Here is a 24442-nt window from a genome sequence, read left to right as displayed (position 1 = left end):
TATAACTCTGCCACTTTTTACTACTGCAACTTACATCCTTCTGAATCTGTTTACTGTACTCATCTCTTGGTCTCACTCTACATTTTTAAGCCCACACTTACCTCCAGTACTACAGTGGTGATCCTTTGATGTCTCAGAATGTGTCATAGCAACAGATCCCTTCTTTTTGTCAAGTTGTGCCACAAATTTCTTGTCTCCCCAATTCTGATCAGTATGGTTCAAATGGTTCAAATGGCTCTGAGCACTATGGGACTTAACATCTATGGTCAGCAGCCCCCTAGAACTTAGAACTACTTAAACCTAACTAACCTAAGGACAGCACACAACACCCAGCCATCACGAGGCAGAGAAAATCCCTGACCTCGCCGGGAATCGAACCCGGGAACCCGGGCGTGGGAAGCGAGAACGCTACCGCACGACCACGAGATGCGGGCAAAAATGGTTCAAATGGCTCTGAGCACTATGGGACTTAACAGCTATGGTCATCAGTCCCCTAGAACTTAGAACTACTTAAACCTAACTAACCTAAGGACAGCACACAACACCCAGCCATCACGAGGCAGAGAAAATCCCTGACCCCGCCGGGAATCGAACCCGGGAACCCGGGCGTGGGAAGCGAGAACGCTACCGCACGACCACGAGATGCGGGCCTCTGATCAGTACTTCCTCATTAGTTACGTGATCGTCCAATCTGATCAACATTCCTCTGTAGCACCACATTTTGAAAGCTTCTATTCGCTTTTATTTAAACTGTTCGTCGTCCACGGTTCCCTTCTGTTTTTGGCTACACTCCAGAGAAATACCTTCAGAAGATTTCCTAATACTTCAATCTATATTCATGTTAACAAATTTCTTGTCTTCAGAAACGTTTTTCCTGCCATTGCCAGCCTACGTTTTACATCCATTCTATTTCGGAAATCATATGTTATTTTGCTGCCCCAATAGCAAACCTCATCTACTACTTTAAGTACCTTGTTACCTAGCATCACCTGATTTAATTCAACTACATTCCAGTATCCAGGTTTTGCTTTTCTTGATGTTCATCTTACATCCTCCTTTCAAGACACTGTCCATTCTGTTCAGCTGCTCTTCCAAGTCCTTTACTGCCTCTGGCAGAATTACAATGTCATTGGCAAACCTCAAAGTTTTTATTTCTTCTCCCTGAACTTCAATTGCTACCCCAAATTTTTGTTTGGTTTCCTTTAATGATTGTTCAGTGTACATACTGAATAACATCTGGGATAGGTTACAACGCTGTCTCACTCCATTTCCAAGCACTGCCTCCCTTTCATGTCCCTCGACTCTTATCACTGCTGTCTGGTTTCTGTACAAGTTGTAAGTAGCCTTTCGCTCCCTGTATTTTACCCCTGCCACCTTTAGAATTTGAAGGAGAGTATTCCAGTCAACATTGTCAAAAGCTTCACCAAAGTCTTCAAATGCTATAAATGTAGGTTTGCCTTACCTTAACCTATCTTCTAAGATAAGTCATAGGGTCAGTATTGCCTTGCGTGTTCCTACGTTTCTCCGGATTCGAAGCTGATCTTCCCTGAGGTCTCCTTTTGCCAGTTATTCTAGTTTTCTGTAAGGAATTCGTGTCAGTACTTTGCAACCATGACTCATTAAACTGATATTTTCGCACCTGTCAGCACATACTTTCTTTGGAATTATTACATTCTTCTTGAAGCATGAGGGTATTTCATCTGTCTCATACATCTTGCACACCAGATACATGAGTTTTGTCATGACTGGCCTCCAAAGGCTATGAGTAGTTCTGACGGAATATCATCCATTCTCAGGGCCTCGTTTCGACTTCGGTATTCTGAAGAAGCCTTTGTTTAAAGCTCATCTCCAGGTTCTTCACGGTGAGAAGTTGGCATTTTTGCTGATTACTTTTATTGCTATACAGTGCGAGTTTGCCAACTTTTTATTTTTCTGTTTTCAATTTTGTTATTTTTGTGCCAAACTAATAATTTCTGGTATATTAACATCATTTTTATTGTGAGTAACACATTGGATACCTCGGATATACTGATAAGAAGAATGTAATTTAAGACACTTGAATCAAAAAGGTTACGTTAATAGTGATTTATTGTACATTGCATACACTAATGAAATATGCTTACCATTTATACATGAAAGCAATCTGATTTTAAAATATTGGATGAATAACTACGAATTGTTTGAGAGATAATAAGTTTTGTGCAATAAATTTAGTTTTTGTGGCGGGATACTTTCTCAAACTTGCGAATCAGCTGCGTCAAAAACGACAACTTAATACGAGGGGCGTTTGAAAAGTCTGTGTAAAGTCCGAGAGATGGCACCACTGGCGCATATCGAGGTCATCTTTAGTTAGTAACGTCTTTGGAAAGAACGCACACCAAGTTTCAGCCATATTGGTCTATTTGTTTGTGTTTGGCATTCGTGTGAACAAGGAAATCGAGTGATTGTCAAAAAATGGACGAAAAAGAATTTCGTGTGGTGATTAAACATTACTTTATGAAAGGAAAAACGCCTCAGGAGACTAAAGAGAAGATTGATAAACATTACGGTGATTCTGCGCCTTCGATTAGAACAGTTTATAAGTGGTTTCAAAATTTTTGGAGTGGCTATATGGGCACAAGTGATGCTGAACGTTCTGAACGCCCTGTGGAGGTTATGACTCCAGAAATCATTGATACAATCCATGATATGGTAATTGATGACAGAAGAGTTAAGATGCGTGAGATTGCTAGTGCTGTGGGCACCTCGAATGAACGGGTACATAATATTTTGCATAAACATTTGGACATGAGAAAGCTATCCGCAAGATGGGTTCCGCGATTGCTCACGCTTGACCAAAAACGGAATCGTGCGAAGTATTGCAAGGATGGTTTGCAGTTGTTCAGGAAGAATCTGCAGGCCTTTGAGCATCGTTTGTCACTGTGGATGAAATATGGATACATTACTATACTCCTGAGACCAAATAACACTCTAAACAATGAGTTACCAAGGGAGAATCTCCACCAAAAAAGGCGAAGACCATTCCTTTGGCTGGAAAGGTTATGGCTTTTGGGATTCACAAGGGATAATGTTCACCGACTATCTGTAAAAGTGTAAAATTATTACAGGTGAATATTATCCATAGTTATTGGACTGTTTGAAAACCGAGCTCCAAGAAAAACGCCGTGCGATTGGACCTTTTCCATCACGACAATGCACCAGCACACACTTCAGCAGTTGTGGTTGCAAAATTAATGGAAACTGGTTTCCAACTCGTTTCACATCCCCCTATTCTCCAGACTTGGCTCCCTCAAACTACTATTTGTTCCCCAATTTGAAGAAATGGCTGGTGGGACACAGATTTTATTCAAACGAGGAGGTGATTGCAGCAACTAATAGCTATTTTGCAGACTTGGAAATGCCTATTATTTGGAAGGGATCGACAAATTAGAACAGCGTTGGACAAAGTGTATAAGTCTAAAAGGAGACTATGTCGAATAATAAAAAAGGTTTACCTCAACCACGTAAGTAGTTTTTATTTTTGCGTCAACTTTTCAAACGCCCCTTGTACCTACTATTGATACGTGTTTGAACAAATTTGTGCGGACAACCACGAATGCTACAAACAATGTTGTTATTGTTAAATCTGTAATGTCTGTAATAGTCATACATATCACTAAGGGCCCAAAGTCTATCGACTACTACCGTTTCAGAAATATGGAAACAGGCGATCAAGAAAAGTTTGATAAATAGTACAAGCGAAACAGCTCTGTTCACTGTGTGTGTGTGTGTGTGTGTGTGTGTGTGTGTGTGTGTGTCTGGGTGGGGGGGCAAATAGCAACCGCTTCGCTGGACGAGATTTACTTCGATCGTACGGGCGGCAAATTGGAGCCAACGTAGCGGTCGGCCTTGGTTGTGGTTCGGACTGCCTCGGTAACATCAAAGCGTTGCGGTGGGTTGGCCTTGGGACCCCTCTCCTCGTGCCGACGCCGGTCGAATGTTCGTTGGCTCAGTAGAGGTTTGCTGTGTCTGTTGGACGGATGTGAATACGTTGTGTTTAAAAATACTGGACTATGGAGTGGAGTACGGAGACGGCATTAAAGTTAATAGAGTGTTATCGCGAACGGGAATGTTTATGGGACCCTACGAACTGCGATTATAAAAACAAATTGAAAAGATTAGACGCTTGGAGGGAAATAAGTGAGCTGTTAGAAAGAAATGTGAACGATGTAAGAAAGAAAATGGAGTCTTTACTGACATCTTTTCGCCGTGAACGACAGAGAGAAGCGAACCAAACTGGGAGTGGTTCTGATGAAGTATACAGATCGACGTGGTTTGCATTTAGCAGTATGGGCTTCCTGCACGATAAAGTCGCAACGAAAAAATCAGGAACACAGAGGTAAGTGAAAAAGTTTTATTTTTCTTTTGTACATTTTATTTCAAGCCTTATTATTATTGCAATGAAAAATTACGTTATTCAATGTAAAGGGAGTTTTTGAACTCAATATAAAACACAGAAAATTTAAAATTACATTATTTCGAATTGTTGTAAAAACACGCAATCATATAAACTGTGAAACATGTTCCAATTCACTGCGCATTTAATTTTGAATGAACAATTTAAATATAGAGGTAAGTTGCATCCTTTTTCACTCAGATTTTTCATTTTATTACTGCCGTTTTGCTCTGCCTTCGTAATAGAAATAGCCACCGATTTTCTCCCTGACAGTTTCGCTTTTTGATTCATTGTTATAGCTCCTTCTTTTAATGAAAGAAAAGAGCGTAAATTGTTTTTTGGTTTACTGTTCTCCATACTCCTTGGATTGTTACACCTGTACAGTCTTCACAAAAATTATCAGTTGGCATACAAGCATTGAATGGTGCTTTGCTTTTTCTTAAAAGTTGTACAAATATACACATGGCAGAACTAATGTTCTTGCTTTGTCTGGAGTCAGTAACATTGGGTTGCAAAGAACTCTGAAAAAAACAGACATAATTCCAAAAACGTTCTCGATAATCCTACGTGCTTTGCTCCATCTGTAACTAAAATTTCGTTTCTTGTAACATTTTTAAGGTTCCGTACCAAAGTCGGTAAAAACGTTGTTCATGTTCGTCTGTCCGTATCGCTGTTAAAACTCTTTTCCTCTCCAAAATGTAAACGTATCAATTTGAAATTTATGCCATATACTAAGATCTATGGTCCCTTGGCGATGTTAAAAATTTAAGCTTCTGTGTTAGTCAAATGATGCGATCATTTACGTCACATACTGTACAGGGTAATTCAAAAATGAAAGAACAAATTTCAGTTGTTTGTTACAAACTATGGCAGAAACACATTGCCCATGTCACTGGGCCGGCCGGTGTGGCCGAGCGGTTCTAGGCGCTACAGTCTGAAACCGCGCGGCCGCTATCGTCGCAGGTTCGAATCCTACTTCGGGCATGGATGTGTGTGATGTCCTTTGGTTAGTTAGGTTTAAGTATTTTTAAGTTTTAGGGGACTGATGACATCAGAAGTTAAGTCTCATAGTGCTCAGAGCCATTTGAACCATGTCACTGGATAAAGGAAGGTCGAGTGTTCGATGTTAACACACACGATATATACACTCAAATTGAGCACATGTGTTGCTCGAGATACATTGAAACAGTAGTGCATTTCATTCCACACACGAGTCAACAATTCCCTGCTTACTGAACCCGATTTCTCAGCTCTTAAGAGTAGCTGCTACAGGTGTTACAAAGACTCTGTATTTTACGTACCACCACAGAAAAAAGTCGCAAGGTGTGGGGCCTCGTGGCCTGGGAGGCCAAAAGCAATTAACAAGATCTTGTCTAGCTCTTCCAATCCAGCGTTGTGGGATGGCGTTGCTAAGATAACGCCGCCCTTCAACGTGAAAGCGAGACGCGGCGCCGTCATGCATAAAACTGAAATCATTGGAATCCTTGCGAAATGAGGAAACAACCAGTTTTGCAGCAATATCCAAGTATATATATTCCTGTCACGGTTTCCTCCGGGAAAAAGAAAGGTCCATGAACTCTGCGAACGGAAACGGCACCAAAGACATTCAGTTTCGGTGAATCTCTTTCATGTTGGACGACGACGTCAGGGTTTTATGATCCATATTTGCACTGATGATTTTTGACAGCCGTTCGAAATTAGTTCGAAATAAATTCGCTGTATGCAAATAACTTGGCGTCAGCTGTATTAGGTACAGATGTTCTGCTTGTTGTGGCATATGTTGTGACTTCCAAATTCTTACTTACAACTGTTTTCTTTATCCGATACGTGTAACGTCGATTCGTCAAAAAAGATGAATCGTTCGGAAAAAAATGACCTCTGCCATATCCTGGAGAACTGAAATGCAAAATTCATACCTTCTGTTATCGTCACCAGGACGCAATCTTTGTAGTGACTTGTAAGGCTTTATATGCAGTCGTCACAGTAGGGGTATTTTGCCCTAAAAGCTGGCTAAAACTCCACTTTTCAAATGAGAGTGATTACCGGATTGCACAACTTCCTGCTATAGTCGTACAGAAGTGGCATTGCTGAGGCAGTGTGTTATTTGCCCACTGTGCTTCGATACGCGGCAGAGCTAGCCTGTATATACATCTCGCTTGCAGTGCGTCTGAAGCTTCTCTATTGGCTTGAAATCACTCTGCGTTCGTGAATGTGTTAAATCATGTTTTTACTTGTGTGGCGAAAAGCAATATGGATTCTTAAGATCAGAGTAGATACTGTTATTTATGATTATTTTAATTTATTTTATTTATTGATTTTGTTTGTAATCATTCTTCATGTTATAGTTTAGGGTGTTTCCCTGCATATTTCTTAATTGAGCGTGATAGGAAAACCTTTCCTCTACTCGAAATATAAAAAAGTGGCAGCTGAATACCGCAGTTTGACTTTGTCGGACTGTTTTACATTACTCAGTTGTCAGCTATAAATAATGTAATCTCCGAAATCAATCCTGAAAGCATTTTTGTTTTTATGCTAGGTCCTTTCAAAGGCAAAGTTACGACAAGAAAAGGCTTCTATGACCTTATGAAGAGATATACTGAAAAAGAGTTTGTAAAAGGATTGAACATTATGGAAAACTGTGTACTATCAGCTCCTACCTACCCTGATGAAGAAAAGAAAGGCTTTAAACATAAACTATCTTATATACAGTCACAGTTAAAGAGACGATGGATTGCTTTTCACAAAGCTGAAAGTACCTACTTGAGGCATGGCTGCGAAGTGCCATTAAAATTCTCTGTTGTGAAACTCGAGTTTGTAGCTTACCAAAGTCGTCCGTTGAGTTACGTGAACGCTGTAAAAGGCGTAAGACACAGCTACTGAGAAACAATTTTGGAGCCACAGAATCAACGTATGCCAGTCCAATTAAGCTCCGAGAATTTGGAAATGCTGAAGCTTACAAACTGGTTATAGATATCATTTCATCTCCTACACATGGAGCTAAGTACATACAAGCATTAGATCGGAGTCGTAGAGCCTTACAAGCACAAAAACTACTTTCACATATCCACGCCTTGTCAATCTGTGTGGAAGCATCGCTGACAAGGAAGCAATTTGGAAAGATCCGAACAGCTGATAAGATCTATCACTATTACAGTATCCGTTAAGAGCCTAAAAAGCAGTGCTCTCCTGTGACTGAATCCTATCAGGTGACTGCCACATGTGCGGGTTAATTATAAATGTGAGCGATTAATATTATACATGGAAAAGGTTTTGAATGATCTTTCAAATGATGACGCAAATTCATTGGAACTTATCTATAAATGGGGTTGTGTTCGTTCACAGCGATTTCAGTTTAAACCAAAATCTGGAAACAACCATGTTTGTGATGTGAACATACTTCAGTCTTCTTTAGTGTCTCACCGACATTTTAGTCGCACGAATAAAGATCTGAGCCGCGGGGGATTAGCCGAGCGGTCTAAGGCGCTGCAGTCATGGACTGTACGGCTGGTCCCGGCGGAGGTTCGAGTCCTCCCTCGGGCATGGGTGTGTGTGCTTGTCTCTAGGATAATTTAGGTTAAGTAGTGTGTAAGCTTAGGGACTGATGACCATAGCAGTTAAGTCCCATAAGATTTCACACACATTTGAACATTTTTTTAAAGATCTGATTGTTTGGAAAAATCCTACGCCATCATCTCCTCGCTATTGCGGACCAATAAGAATTACAATTATTCATGAAACAGCTGATGTTGCTAATGATCAAGAGAAACAAGAACTGCAAGAACAGAGGGTGATTTAACTATAAAACACACATTGCTGATGCTATACAGCAACAGAGGCGGCACTGACAATGAGATGTTACATTTGTAAAGCTACCTCAAAAGACTTCTACGGCTTGTCAAAAGCCAAAGTAGTAAATACGGAAGCTTTTTAGTTCAGCCTGCCTACACTCCATGCCCGAATTAGATGTTTCGAATTTTTGTTGCATTTGTCCTACAGAAGAAACACCCAGAAGTGGCAAATCCGTTGGAAAGAGGAAAAGGAACTTCTTCGAGAGAGGAAAAAAGTCACATAATAAATGTTCAGAAATCGACTGGTATTAATTGTAGATGTTCCCAAGCAAGGGTAAGGAAACAGAAACGATGGAAATACCAATAGACGTTTTTTGCAGACCCTGAAACATCAGCAGAAATAACGTGTGTTGATCTGCAACTCATCTGTTCAGGGTTATTTTAGAAGTTATTTCCAATGGACATAAGATAGACGTAGACAAATTTGCCGCTTTTACTGTTGGAACAGCGAGACTGTATGTTGATTTATAGCCATGGCATCCTATGTCTCCCATTGCACACAAGATTTTCGTGCGTGGCCCAAATGTCGTTGAACATGACCTCTTAGCCATAGGCTGCTTATCAGAAGAAGCCGCCAAAGCTTGCAATAAGCACTGTCGTCTGTGCAGACAAACGTTTGCCAGGAAATTCTCATGGGAAGAATACAATCTGGACATAATAAACAGCTGCTACTGACATTTGATCCATTAATAAGAGGTATGTGACTGAAACCAAAGAAAACCAGCAAACCTTTCCTAGAAGAGACATTATATTTACTGCTCTCAAGCGAAGGATGGATTAGGCAGATCCTTCAAGCTGAAAATAATGATGAAGCGGAGTCCTCAGTAGAAACAGACTTCTCAAATGAACATGACTGGAAGGAATCATCAGAATAATACTAAATATTGTAGCTAAGATATAAAGAATCTATTAAAAAGACCACAATTTTGTTTTATTTAATGTTACAAAGTATGTACATACATTATTATCCGTACAAATATATACTCAAGGGTCTCACAGTATGGGAAATGCCAAAACTATTTTTGTCCGACTTTTCCCATGAGAGACCCCTATGTGCGTCGTTTCAGAACACGCCACACCTTTGTTTGAGGAAACTAAAGTTCCTGGTGCGCCTGTCTTGTAGACTACCGAGAGCTCGACATTTTCATAAGACGTGTGTGGCTGGCCAGTCCTCTTCCCTTTGCATATGCAAACAACGTCCAAGAATTTTGCGTGCCAGTCATAAATCTGCTTGTGCAGGGGCGGCTTTTTGCCGAATCGATGGCAGAATATACGTTGGTCTTAAACAATGGATTGACTTCGCGCAAATTCCAACACACAAAATGATTTTTCTTGTGGTGCAATCCTCTTGTTGCTACAAACAAACAATAGCAAAACTGTGTCAAAACTTTGAACCTTCCTCTAGCCGATGACAAGCGCAATGTGTTTCTATCTTTTATAATTTGTGTGTAATAAGCAACTGAAAACTGTTCTTTCTTTTTGAATCACCTGGTATTTGTATATGTGAATGACAACGCCTTCTACTCAGTAGATGAATTTTTAGATATAAAGTAGTAACTGTAAAGAAAAATTCATATTGTGGAAAGAAAATATGTTAAACTGACACGTTCCACATCATTACGAAATATCGTATTCATTATCTATGGAACAAGTATTAATGTAATGTCTTGCTAGTATCGACATCGATAACAGGCAAAAATCGTAATTTTTCTTTTATTTTAGCTACAGGGTAACCTTTCATTAAAATATCTTGCAAAGCAAAAGCATCATAACCCACAAGGAAGTATAGAGTCTTGATTAGCCTAATTGGTTGCGCTTCCTCTGGAGGCAAGTTCAGCTTTTTATTTTGTAATGATTTCCGTAGATGCGAAGGTTTAAAACACCACCATCAGAAATTCTTCCTTGACAACCAACGTCGGCGAACAAGAAACAATAATCTGTATCTGCAACACCTTAAACAACAATATAAAAAAACCGGGAGTAAACACAAATGTGGAACACTAGAATCACAACGCATTACCATGCGTAACGCCGCCTAGGAAAACCGTTGGCAATAGCTTCCAGTCGTCTCGGAGCGGATGAAAACAAGTCATGAATGCTTTTCAAGCGAATCTTCTACCAGACTTACCGCAATACCGAGCGAGGTGGCACAATGGTTAGCACACTGGACTCGCATTCGGGAGGACGACGGTTCAAATCCGCGTCCAGCCATCCTGACTTAGGTTTTCCGTGATTTCCCTAAATCTTTTCAGGTAAATGTCGGGATGGTTCCTTTGAAAGGGCTCGGCCGATTTCCATCTCCATCCTTCCCTAATCCGAGCTTGCGCTCCGTCTCTAATAACCTCGTTGTCGACGGGACGTTAAACACTAATCTCCTCCTCATTTACTGCAAAATAGGACACGTTAAAGTAAGGATGACGGAGATGGATAGTGATCAGGTACCCCTCTCTCCAAAGTAAACCGCAAAGGCTCAATGATATTGAGGCACGGCAACTGTGGTGGTCAGGGGAGATGGGACAATTCATCCTCGTGCTCACAGAACTAGTCCTAAACAACGCGAGCCATGTGAAGGGGGGTCCCGTTATCTTGGAACACAGAACCACCATTCTGGAAAAAATATTGTACCATGTGATCGAGCTGATCAGCGATAATGGTCACATGATTCTTGAAATTAATGCGACCGTTCAGAGTCACCAGTGGGGTCCGTGCAATACCACGATGCGGCTACCCAAATCATCACCGAACCCCCGTCATATTTCACTCTTGGGACGTAAACTCGGCCAGATATTGAAAGCCATGGCCAACAAGACTCAACCAAACAATTTACTTTTTCCCATTGCCCCATAGTCCAGGTTTTATGGCTTTGGCAGAACGTTTTCCTGTTACGGGTGTCTGCATCGCTGGCGAATGGTTTTCTAATTCCAGGTCGCCCTGCAATTCCCTGATGATGGAGCTCCCTTCATGTTGATTTGGTGCTGCCAAGAGTTCGCCATTGCTACATTTAATTCTGCAGTGACTTTTGCAGCTGTCCTTTTATTTTTCGTCTCCACCCTCTTCAGTGAGCATTTACCACAATCATTCAACACACACTTTCGTCCACGCAGGGATTTAGTGGAAGATGTTTTTCCTCTTTCTTTGTATGCGGTATAAATCTTAGATACGGTGCCTCTTAAAACACGAAACACTTCGCCCACATTAGTTACTAAAGCAACCACATACGAGCACCAACAATTTGCCCACTTTCGAATTCACTTATCTTCGATATAACTCTCTCACACCTACACAGAACACTGTTCTGGCAAGACTGAATGGCTAAATGGCTCTGAGCACTATGGGACTCAGCTGCTGAGGCCATCAGTCCCCTAGAACTTAAAAAAAATGGTTCAAATGGCTCTGAGCACTATGGGACTTAACATCTATGGTCATCAGTCCCCTAGAACTTAGAACTACTTAAACCTAACTAACCTAAGGACACCACAAACAGCCATGCCCGAGGCAGGATTCGAACCTGCGACCGTAGCGGTCGCGCGGTTCCAGACTGAAGCGACTAGAACCGCTCGGCCACACTGGCCGGCTTTTGTTGCATATCCTGGTGAAATCTGGAGTCTGTAATTATGTTCTATGTATGTTAATGTTTTCTCCATAGTTACAAATAATTATGCAAATATGAACCCAAAAAACTTTGCTGTAATTCTGCTTATAGTTGTAATATTCACCTTCCTGATGTCAGAAATATCTTCTAGCGGTGAGAAAATTCTACTTACTTTCGAACTTGCGTTCTATCTGCGCCCATTTTTCCGCTTTGGAAGGCACCTGTCGAGAACAAAGAACAATTTTAAACTTTGATGTACTCTGTATTTAAATATGAGTGGTTTAAAAAATCACAAATTTCCATTAACATATTTAAAGTAGCACAAAAAGGTTATCTCATTCTATTTTTAAGTATCGTTTACTCCCTTTCAGGAGTTTCCATAACAGGACACTGAGGAAAGACATATCAACACCGAGGGGAAGCGGCAGTGCTACTGCAAAACGAAGCTATAATGAAGAGACAGATGGTGAGGACAAGGGCAATGATGAACCAGCGACAACACCAGACAGCTGTAAGAAGTCTCGCATCTCAGATCCCTCTGCACCGAACCAAAGTAACCATTCAAGGGCAGACATGGCTTACGACTTAAATCTGGAACTCAACGAAAAGCGATGTCCACGTGATGAAAGTTCTATTTACGGGGACTATATTGCAGCCAAACACAGAAAATACAGTCAGCATACCAAAAGTGTAGTGGAGCATTTGGTCGGACAAATCCTTTTCAAAGCTGACATGGGTTTATATGAGACGGAATTCACTACACCGCATCCGCAACCTCAAAATAGGTTCTATAATTCTAATAAGCAACATGTCAGTAGCACCCACACCAGGCCATCTCCTTCATTGCTACAGACATACAGTGCCCAATCCCCATCCCCATCCAATGCTTTCCAAACCAACGATGCTGAACTACACCAAAACACTTGTACACCTACAACCGATACACCACCACCACAGTCGATTTATAAAGTTTCACCAGTTCCCCCTGAAGACTCAGATCTTTCACCGTAGTAACCATATACAACAAAATGTAAATGTAACTACAAAATGCTCAATTTTCTAAAATTAGTATCTTACTTTTTACTACAAGGGTCATTCAATAATTAGACACAAATTGATCTGGAGAAAAAGGCGTTTATTTTTACCAAACAATACTTTTTCTACGTTTCAACATAATCCCCCTGAACATTTATGCAGTTGTTCCAACGGACTACAAGCTTTTTTATTCCGGCTGCAAAGAACTCTTTATCTTGATGTTTGAACTAATTTCCCACAAACTTTATCAAGCCCTCGTTGTTCTGGAACCTTTTCCCACGTAATGCCTCCTTTAGTTCACCAAACAAATGGAAATCACTAGGTGCTAAATCAGGATTGTAAGGGGGATGAGGCAGTACTGTAAGTAGGCTGTTTAGGTTTTTTTATTGGTAACGCCACCTCAGTATGAAAATCACCGGCTGTGCCGTGTGCAGTCTGTGGCTGCTTTGCATTGTTGTAATACTCAACCATTGTAGTGTTAGGCAGCTGGCTGTGAACAGCGCGTAGCGCTGGGCAGTTGGAGGTGAGCCGCCAGCAGTGGTGGATGTGGGGAGAGAGATGGCGGAGTTTTGTAATTTGTCATGATATCAAGGTAAATACATTGTTTGTTCTCTATTAATATCTTTCATTTGCTAACTATCCCTATCAGTAGTTAGTGCCTTCCATAGTTTGAATCTTTTATTTAGCTGGCAGTAGTGGCGCTCGCTGTATTGCAGTAGCTTGAGCAGCGAAGATTTTTGTGAGGTAAGTGATTTGTGAAAGAGACAGGTTAATGTTAGTCAGGGCCATTCTCTTGTAGAGATTATTTAAAGTCAGATTGCGTTGCGTTAACAAAAATATTGTGTGTTGAAAGTCAGATTGCGTTGCGCTAAAAAATATTGTGCGTCAGTTTAAGCACAGTCTAGTATAAATTGTTCTAAGGGGACGTTTCATATGGCGGTATGAAAATCACCGGCTGTGCCGTGTGCAGTCTGTGGCTGCTTTGCATTGTTGTAATACTCAACCATTGTAGTGTTAGGCAGCTGGCTGTGAACAGCGCGTAGCGCTGGGCAGTTGGAGGTGAGCCGCCAGCAGTGGTGGATGTGGGGAGAGAGATGGCGGAGTTTTGTAATTTGTCATGATATCAAGGTAAATACATTGTTTGTTCTCTATTAATATCTTTCATTTGCTAACTATCCCTATCAGTAGTTAGTGCCTTCCATAGTTTGAATCTTTTATTTAGCTGGCAGTAGTGGCGCTCGCTGTATTGCAGTAGCTTGAGCAGCGAAGATTTTTGTGAGGTAAGTGATTTGTGAAAGAGACAGGTTAATGTTAGTCAGGGCCATTCTCTTGTAGAGATTATTTAAAGTCAGATTGCGTTGCGTTAACAAAAATATTGTGTGTTGAAAGTCAGATTGCGTTGCGCTAAAAAATATTGTGCGTCAGTTTAAGCACAGTCTAGTATAAATTGTTCTAAGGGGACGTTTCATATGTCGACCCTTAGCCGAGGATACCTCACTGGAATCTTCTGATTGTTTCTTGTAGTTTGTGTAATTAGTGTAGATTTTGTTTATTGCCAGCGCGTAATTATAGAGAGAATTTCCTTTGTAGTTGCAGTTTTTCATTGTTGTACAGTAAAACAGTTGTGGCATGCATGTAGATTGGCACCAAGTATTTCGCAGCTGCAATTAACTAGATATTATTTTCAGTGTTATGTTAATGTGTTCTCTTATTTTTTGATCTTCAAATTGTGTTTTTCTGTGTTGTCGTGTGAAATACTGTGACAATAATGGCGTGTGAAAAACGTAATACCAGGCTCCAAACTAAATTGAGAAATGACAGTGAAGACGATAGCAGTATGTTAGCGCCGCAGAATAATGAATTAACTAATGTTAAAAGTAGTAATTTGATAATTGCGCATAGGGAAATGGAGCGGGTTGCAAACAACGGCGTAGACAGTGAAACAATCAGTGAGCAGGAAAGCATTATCGATCGGTCGGTCGGCAACAGCTCGCCTCAGGAATCCGAAATGACAGGACACAATTTTTCAAATATTGTAGACTCAGGTTCTGGGTCATCACCGTTTTCTCAAATGAGTCAAGACACATTTTCTGCTTGTCAAAATGTGAATGTTGCCGGTGAAAATGCACTGCCAAAAAGCATAGAGAAACAGATTCCAGACACTAATACATTATTATTGCAATTAATGCAACAAATGGAACGAAATCAGAGACATATGGAACAAAATCAGAGACAAATAGAACAAAATCAGAGTCAAACACAGCAAAAGTTAGACGCAATGGGACAAAATCTTCAAAAATTAGACACAATTGAGCAAAATCAGAAACAAATGGAACAAAATCAGAATCAAACACAGCAACAGCTTCAAAAGTTAGACTCATTGGAGCAAACTCTTGAACAAACACGTGAGGATTTAACTACTGAGTTACATCACATTGAATCGAAATGTCAAAAAGTCTGTAATGACGTAAAAACACAAATTTGTGAGCATTTTCAACCTATTTTTTCGCGGCATGAAAATGCATTACAGAATCACGAAGCAGCCATAAAAGAACTGCAAACCATTGTTCATGAAAATCATGAGACCTTGTCGTCTAAAATTGACTCAGTTGCATCTACCGATTCGGTTACGCAACTTGCAAAAACTCAGGAAAACTTGAAGGACACAGTAGATTCGATTTCAACACAAATGGACACTCTGAAACTTGGTTCAGAAAAACACACTGAGGAAATGTGTTCACTATCGGAGAAAGTAGCCGAACTTTCGGATCAGTTCACTAACTTATCTACGAAGGTAGATGATAATCTGAATGACACAAAACCGGTAGTCTTTAATGACACAGAAGAGAGCGAACAAATTAGGAAACTGAAACAAAATCTGAATCAAATTAACACGCAACACCAAAGAGAAATCCGGGAAGTACAAGATCAGTTGGCACAAGTAATACAAAAATTACAAATTTCAGAGGACACTCGCGCTCCAACACGGGAAGAGAGACTTAGAAATACGGAAAAGACGCAAAATAATAACACAGGGCATTTCGGAAGTCATGAAAGAAACTGGCAATGTGCACCGAATTTTGAGATGGAACGGCCGACACGACCTAACAATGACCGATATGCGACTCGCCGACATGATGACTTTGACTATAAGCTGTTCATTACTACACGTAAATTCAAAACGTTTAAAAATTCTGCCAACGACATTCATCCACAAGCATGGCTCCGTCAATTCTCTCATTGTTTTCCTCCCAACTGGTCGTTAGAACACAGATTAGAATTTATGTGTGGCTACTTAGAGAATGAACCAGCTGTGAGAATGCGATCGGTCATTCACGATTGCCACAGTGAAGGAGAATTTTACCATGCCTTCCTCTCCGCATATTGGTCTCAAGCCACACAAGACCGAGTAAAACATGGCATCATAATGATGAAACATTTCGAACAATCTGAATTCTCCAGTCTTGTGAAATATTTTGAAGACATGTTGCACAAGAATCAGTACCTGTCAAACCCATACAGCCCCTCAGAACTCATCCGCATTTGCTTAATCAAACTGCCTGAACATTTGCGACATATTATTTTGGCAGGACGTTGCAAAGACGACATTGAAGCATTTCAGGGACTCTTACAAGAATTAGAAATTGACACTGACAGTCGCCGGATGCGAAAACAGGAAAACAATCACTACAGGTCACATACGTCACAATTCCGTGACGACAGAAACAAGAACTGGACACGACAAGGCTATTCTCACAACACAAATCGTGACCAAAACAGACACCACCCGTATGACAACCGTTGGCAGAGTAGTAATAGTTACAGAGAAAGATCGCATTTCCGAAGTAATGACTATCACAGAGACAATCAGAGAAACAGACAATATGGGAACCAAAACAATTATTATCAAGGGAGGCAGAATAACTTCAGACGCAACAGTTCGGCGCACAGTTACGATTCAGGGAGAAATTCTCCACCACGTGACGGACAAGGAAGAAACTACGGAACCTACCGACATGACGACAGACGATATATTCGTAACGACAGACCTGAATTGCATCAGAACTGGCGGGATTTAAACACGGCAGGGCCCTCTCGGCAAGGCGAATTTGTAGAAGTTCGGTCTCCGAATCCCATTAATGACGCGCGCCAAAAAAGAGGCAGGCACTGACCCGCACAGCAGGCAGCCGCGTGCGCCAGCTGGCTCAGGGAAAAATAACATAGCGCTAACCTTGAAAAAAAAATTCCAGTATTCTTTACCGACTTATACCGCATTCTACACCACATTTCACACGTAAAACTGTTTATTGAGAGATAATGTGCTTTTTTTAACTTGAGATTTTAATGCTACATTTTGGTTTACTTGAAAATACATTATGGATTCAAGGTGCTTTCTGAGAGATACCAGATGATACAGAGGTTAGTTTATGTGACAACTACACGATTTTATCACGACGCTACTAATGAGTGACAATTTACGATGTTGCTTTTGCGGTGTATCTGTTTTATATCTGCACAGTTCTTCTGAATTCTTCTGGAAAGTAAAACAGGTTTTATTAGTAACTTTTGTGGTATAGCAACAATGAGGCAGCCTTTTCCGTAGTACAACAATACGTTACAGCATGGTACTTTCTTCATCACAACAATAAGCGTAATAACTAAGATATCTATACGCAAAGCATTTCACTTTTGTGTATCATCAGGTACATTGACTTCTGCAGAACTTAGCTTTCGGAGGACGATAACTACAAGACTTCCACAGAGATTATCTTACAACATGACGCACAGTTTAGCGCTACAGGACACGTATTTCAGTGATTAATTTTGTACTTAAAACATTTATTTTTAAAGATTTTTGAATTACAAAGAAAGTTTTCCGAGATACATTTCATTCCATTGCTGTAATTTGTAACACCTGAGGGTATAATTACATTTATCCTCAGGGGGGTACACGCTTACTTTGTGTACCATGTGTGTGGCAACCACAAGGAACCCTAGCTAATATGGTATTTGCTTATACAACTTTACACATCGGTACCATATTTCTCTGACACACAAATTGCACAGCTATCTGATCATTTAACTGAGAGATAAACATTTCTTTTTACTACATCAGTGACACATGTTTACGCAATTACACAGTTGGGTAACTTCACACTTATGAAATTGTATTTTGTCTGTACTTTGTGAACTGTTCATATTTTTGCGGACCCATTGTGATATTATGAGAGCTTTGAATGATATATTTGGTATGGGATCATGATTTTAAAGTACGTTTGAGGTAGATGACACTATTGAAATGAGCAGAGAATTTTTTTTTAAAGTTTTGATATTATTGGAGGAAGCTACGACGATTTTGAGATTTGACTGAGGTGTTATGATGTTATTTTTACGACGACGATGTGTATTATGCTGCTGAGGTATGTTTATGGTCAAGAAGCTGATGCTATATGAGGAATTTGATTATGCTACGTATTTCATGTAATGAAATATTAAAGAAGCGTCGACGAATTTGTATATGTGTAATAAGGTAAGGAGTAATGAGTAGCAGTTAGGAACTCTGCCTTGTGAAGACGTATGTTGGAAACCGAGAATCGTACTTTTAGAATTATGAAATGTGTGTAAATGCGTGAATGTATCACAATGCTGACGAATATTTTTTTTGGACACTTATATTTATAGGATTTTGTTTCTACAGATTTGCAACGCTAATTCTTGACCTGTGAAATATTTTTATATGAGACTGTCGCTGTAGCGAAAACTGCTGTCGTAAATATTTCGTTAAGAAAGGTAAGTGTCCTTGATGTAATGCGTTGTGGCGCGCAGCTGGGCCAGCCGCCCGGAGAAAAAGCCATTAGGTGGAGAAAAAAAGAGGCCATTAACCTCACTTCTGACATTCCCTTGTAGAAAGCATCGTAAAAACGACACGGTCGAACTTGAAAACATATGATTACACTGGATGCCTAATGAAATGACGAGAAATATTTTTATGTCTATACACCTGATTATGACTACTGTCTCTCTAGTTGAGAGATTTTTCTACTAACTTATGAAATACCTCATGACTACTGAATGATATTTTTATGCTTTGCTTTGTACATAGTTGCTTATTTCATTTGATATCTAGTTTCTAGCTGCACTGCAGCATTGGTAAAAATAAAATTTTATAGATGTATTAATGTAAATATTTTCTGTCTACAGATCGAGTAAATAATAATTTTTTCAAAAAAATGAGGGAGCACAAAAAAAGGGCATTTACCTTCACAGGAACTGCATACATAATTTTCTTTTCTTGTACTTGGTAATCTTTTCTAGAATTAGTTTTTGTGGTGCACCACTTTAATTACTTAGTCATTAAGATGTGAATATACATTTCCCTTGTCTGCATTGTTCTCTTTACTGTAATATTTTTTCTGCTTGAGCGTTGTCATGTTTAGATATAATTTATTGCTTTTGCTTCTGCTGTTTGCCAGGCATAGTGTTATTGAATTTGACTTTGTATTATTCTGTTAAGCCAGTTTTACTAATGATTTCTTTTTATTGTTTGCTGCTCATTGCCTTATATTAGTTGTAATATTGCTGCTTGCTTTGACAATTTCCATTTTTTTTCATTGCTATTTGTATTAATTGTTTTGTGCTGCTGCATTGCCTCGTCCCTTAGTTTAGCATCTGAGCTCAGTAGATTTAAGTTAGCTTAAGAGGGGGTAGACTATATAAGAAACTAACTATGATGAATTGGAAGCAATGCATTGACAAGGTATATAAAAAAAAGATTTGGGCCTAAATGAGTATTGTACAATGAGCCATATTTATTTTGAAAGACTTATGGTTGGAATACAGAAAAGAGGTACAGATAAGACTTTTTGGGAATAATGATGAACACAGGGAGATCTCCAAGAACAAAAAAGGTTTTGTTCGCACAATACTGCAGTACCAAAAGTTACACTGAAAACGAACCCTATCCATTCCTTTTGTGTCATCCCTCTATGTGTTTGTGTACCCTTGTGTATTTGTGTTTTTCCTGTCTTTATGTGTTTAGCTGATTAGAGCTATGTTGTAGAATTTTTCTAATACTATGTTATTTACTTGGTAAATTCTGTTTTGTTGCTCATATGTGGAGGTGATGTTTCAAAAGTTATTCTGATCTTTATGTAAGTACTTATGTCATTATTTTTGTAATACTGATGTATATGTTTATTTCTATTCTTTTGTAAAGCCCCTATTATTACGAATGTTATCTCTACTATTATGTTTTTAATGATGTTTTCTGTATCTTTGTAATTGTATTCTTATGTTATAAAATTGTAATTGACACCAGTTCATCAAATTAAGTAACTTCTAAGTTACATTTCACTGCACACGTTTCTGTTGGTCATAGTATATGGACAATATGTGAGAAGTAGGGACTGATAGTGTTTGCACGTGTGTTAATAATTCAGCAAGGGACTCGATAACAGCATTGCTGGTTCTAAGGACAATTCCAAAAACTTTGTGAGTGCACAAGTGGTGGTTATGGACTTGCTCCATTATCCGCAAGACTCTTCGATGGTGATTGTGCACCTGCACAGTCACAACAGATGGTTGCTGGCCATCTCTACAAGGACTACAGTGGGTCTGCACCTCTGGTGGCCCACCAGTACCGTCATTTCTACAAGGACTACAGTGGGTCTGCACCTCTGGTGGCCCACCAATACCATTATTTCTACAAGGACTACAGTGGGTCTACACCTTTGATGACTCACCAGTACCATTATTTCTACAAGGACTGCAGTGGGTCTGCGCCTCTGGTGGCCCACCAATACCGTAATCTCTACCAGGACTACAGTGGGTCTGCTCTGTGATGACCTACCCACCAATACTCTTCAAAACTTCGACTGACTCCGCTGTGGGTTTGCTCTGTTGTGGCCCATTACCTGTCAGCATTTCAAGAGTCAGCACTGTCTTTCCGTTGGAAGGACAACGATACTTCTTCAAGACTGCAGGGAAATCCACTACTTCCGTGTGCATTTTCTTTTACTGCTCAGACTTTGAGAAAAACACTGCAATGTGATGAATGATCAGGACTGTCTTTATGGACTGTGAGAAAATTTTAGCTTTTGACCAACATTGTATCAATAAGTGTGTACATTTGATTTCTTTGTTATTGTAATTACGATTATGAAAAATTTTAACAAATATGTATTGGCCAGTGCCCAACAAAATTTGTAAAATTTTTTTGTGGGGAGCATGGGGGCTATGTAAGTAGGCTGTTTAGGTTTTTTTATTGGTAACGCCACCTCAGTATGAAAATCACCGGCTGTGCCGTGTGCAGTCTGTGGCTGCTTTGCATTGTTGTAATACTCAACCATTGTAGTGTTAGGCAGCTGGCTGTGAACAGCGCGTAGCGCTGGGCAGTTGGAGGTGAGCCGCCAGCAGTGGTGGATGTGGGGAGAGAGATGGCGGAGTTTTGTAATTTGTCATGATATCAAGGTAAATACATTGTTTGTTCTCTATTAATATCTTTCATTTGCTAACTATCCCTATCAGTAGTTAGTGCCTTCCATAGTTTGAATCTTTTATTTAGCTGGCAGTAGTGGCGCTCGCTGTATTGCAGTAGCTTGAGCAGCGAAGATTTTTGTGAGGTAAGTGATTTGTGAAAGAGACAGGTTAATGTTAGTCAGGGCCATTCTCTTGTAGAGATTATTTAAAGTCAGATTGCGTTGCGTTAACAAAAATATTGTGTGTTGAAAGTCAGATTGCATTGCGCTAAAAAATATTGTGCGTCAGTTTAAGCACAGTCTAGTATAAATTGTTCTAAGGGGACGTTTCAGTACTTCCCATCCCATTTTGATGATGGTGTCACGGATATTTGAGCAATATGAGGACGTGCGATGTCTTGCTGGAGAATCACACCTCTCCTCTGAGATCCACGACGTCTCTCTCTGATGGCTGGCTTCACATTGTTTAAAAGCAAATCCGAGTAGTATTGGCTGTTGACTATACACTGCTCTTCGACATAATCACAAAAACTGGACCTTCAGTATTCCAAAACACCGTCTACATGACTTTTCCTACTGATGCTTGGGGTTTGAAGTTTTTCTTGACGGGTGAGTTGGTGTACTTCCACTCCATGCTTTGTCTTTTTGATTCTGGCTCTTAATGGTGAAGCCAAGTTTCATCAAAAGTTAAAATTTTGTTGAGGAAGTGCTAACCTTCCCTTTCATAACGTTCATTTAGCACTGTGCACACTTTCAACCTTGTTTCCTTGTGTAGCCGGGTCAACTCCTTTCGGCGCCATCTTACACATGTTTTGCGCTACTTCAGCTTCTTATAGATAATGTCACGAACTGTACCAGTACTAACTTCAACCTTATCAACTATCATTTCCACAGTCACACGGCGGTTGACACGAATAATGTCATCAATTCGACTTTCAAGTGAGGGAGTAGAAACTGCAACTGGTCGGCCAGAACGGTGTTCCTCAGTCACTGAGTCGCGACCACTTTTGAACTGCTCTACCCACTTGTAAAAATTTGCACGATTCATACAATCTTCACCATGAACTTTAGACAATTTTTTCCCCAGAACAATTTGTCTCTTAAATTATTGAATGACCCTCGTACATATGTGTACAGTTACAGCTTAAGTTGTGTTCCGTTTCGTGAATAAACGCAATAGTACCAATCTCTAAGAAAAATGTTCACTTACCTTAACATATTCCTGTAGAATCTGAATTATAGCTAAATAAACTTCAAGTACAATCTTGCACATGAGCTCCCTTCATATTTTAAAGGTGCTCATTAAGCTGGCATTAGAATCCCTAATAGCTAAATATCTCAGAGTGATCATTAATCTTTCTGCTCCAGGTTCAGATTTCCTAAAACAGGTGTCATCTTTGGTAACTTTAGGGCCTACATAGGTCAATAACATTTCGAAATCTGGAGCTTTCAGTCGGAGAAAATTATGTCATAGTCCATATTCAAATTCAGTCCGTAGGTCAGACATTAATTTCAAAAATGGCTCTGAGCACTATGGGACTTAACATCTATGGTCATCAGTCCCCTAGAACTTAGAACTACTTAAACCTAACTAACCTAAGGACAGCACACAACACCCAGCCATCACCCACCAACACCCAGGCAGAGAAAATCCCTGACCTCGCCGGGAATCGAACCCGGGAACCCGGGCGTGGGAAGCGAGAACGCTACCGCACGACCACGAGATGCGGGCAGACATTAATTTTGTCCTATCACACTGCTATCCACTTTTTAAAAGAAAGGTTGTCCGCCAGCGTGATTTCTTCTTCCTCTTTTTCTGATAATCAGCTTCTTGCAATAAAATAAAAGGTTTATAACAGTACCAAAATGGAAGCAACCTCTACAAGTTACCCAGCGAGACAATGAAATTTGCCGCAGTCCAAAAATATGTGGTTGTTACGTACGAGGGTCGTTCCAAAAGTAATACCTCTTATTTTCTTGTGGTAACTTTGGATGTACGCACCAGATGTCGTTGGTGTATTGCTAATGGTTGAACCTTCCTCTTTCTTTTGCAGGTGGTTTCGTTGTTCTGCAGTAGTTGGCACCAACAGAAGAGTGTTCCAAAGTGGAGTCTTATATGGCCACGCGTATAAAACAGCAATGAGTGATTGAATTTCTTACAGCTGAAGAAACTGCGCCGATTGAAGTCCGTCGGCATTTGGTAAAGGTGCATGGAGACGATATAATAGGCGTGAGCAATATGAAGCGATGGGTGAGGCATTTTCAAGGTGGTGAAAAGGGAGTGCATGACAAGCCACGGCACGGTCGACCCTGCACAGCTGTCATCCCTCGCAATGATGAGCGTCTTGATCGACTAATCGGTGCTGATCGGCGGATAAGGACCAAACAATTGTGTGCAAAGCTGAATATCGACTGTAATGACTTGGAAACAATTTTGGAACATCTTGGTTATCGCAAAGTCTGTGTGAGATGGGTCCCACGGATGTTTACAGAAGAGCAAAAAACTCATCAAATGCAAATTTGTCGGGACCTGCTGGACCAATATGAAGCTGAAGGTGACAATTTCCTGAAAAGCACCAGAGATGAGACTTGGTTTCATCACCACGATCCGGAATCCAAAAGACAGTCCATGGAATGGCGACATGCGAATTTTCCGTCAAAGAAGAATTTAAAGATACAGCCATCTGCAAGCAAAGTGATGTGCACAGTCTTCTGCCATAGCCTGGGTGTGGTTCTTTTGGTTGTCCTGGAGCCTGGGCAAACTGTCGATTCAGCACCCTACGAGATGACACTGACTTGGCCGAATTTCCAGGGTAAGGCCAGAGAAGAAGACCAACTTTCACCTGCGACATAACACCAGGTGCCACATCAGTTTTGTGACCACGCAACTCACTGCAAACTTCGGCTGGACTCTCGTACAAGCCCCAGCTTAATGCCTTCAGACTTCCATCTCTTTGGGCCTCTGAATGATTTTCAAGATCCAGAGGCTGTTGTCAAACCTGTAAGGAAGTAGTTAACCTCAGCTGGTTCCGATTTTTACAAGCACGGCATGCAG

General features: G+C 40.3%; 1 protein-coding gene across 2 annotated transcripts; it reads left to right on the top strand.

The window, feature by feature from the left end:
- The first annotated feature begins 4023 nt into the window (after nucleotides 1-4023).
- Nucleotides 4024-24186, top strand: LOC126236924 (uncharacterized). Of its 2 annotated transcripts, XM_049946603.1 has the most exons (3): nucleotides 4024-4378; nucleotides 12247-12386; nucleotides 23442-24186. In XM_049946603.1, the coding sequence occupies exons 1-3, from the start codon at nucleotides 4053-4055 to the stop codon at nucleotides 23462-23464; spliced, it is 489 nt and encodes a 162-aa protein (XP_049802560.1). In that variant the 5' UTR covers nucleotides 4024-4052; the 3' UTR covers nucleotides 23465-24186. The 2 variants fall into 2 exon arrangements, with proteins under 2 accessions (XP_049802560.1, XP_049802550.1); XM_049946593.1 differs by lacking the exon at nucleotides 23442-24186 and having other exon boundaries at nucleotides 12247-13281.
- The last annotated feature ends 256 nt before the right edge of the window (nucleotides 24187-24442 follow it).

The sequence above is a fragment of the Schistocerca nitens genome, chromosome 1, assembly GCF_023898315.1.
Source record: "Schistocerca nitens isolate TAMUIC-IGC-003100 chromosome 1, iqSchNite1.1, whole genome shotgun sequence".
Classification (NCBI taxonomy): Eukaryota; Metazoa; Arthropoda; class Insecta; order Orthoptera; family Acrididae; genus Schistocerca; species Schistocerca nitens.
The sequence above is the reverse complement of the archived record's forward strand: the minus strand, read 5'-3'. Positions and strand labels throughout refer to the sequence as shown.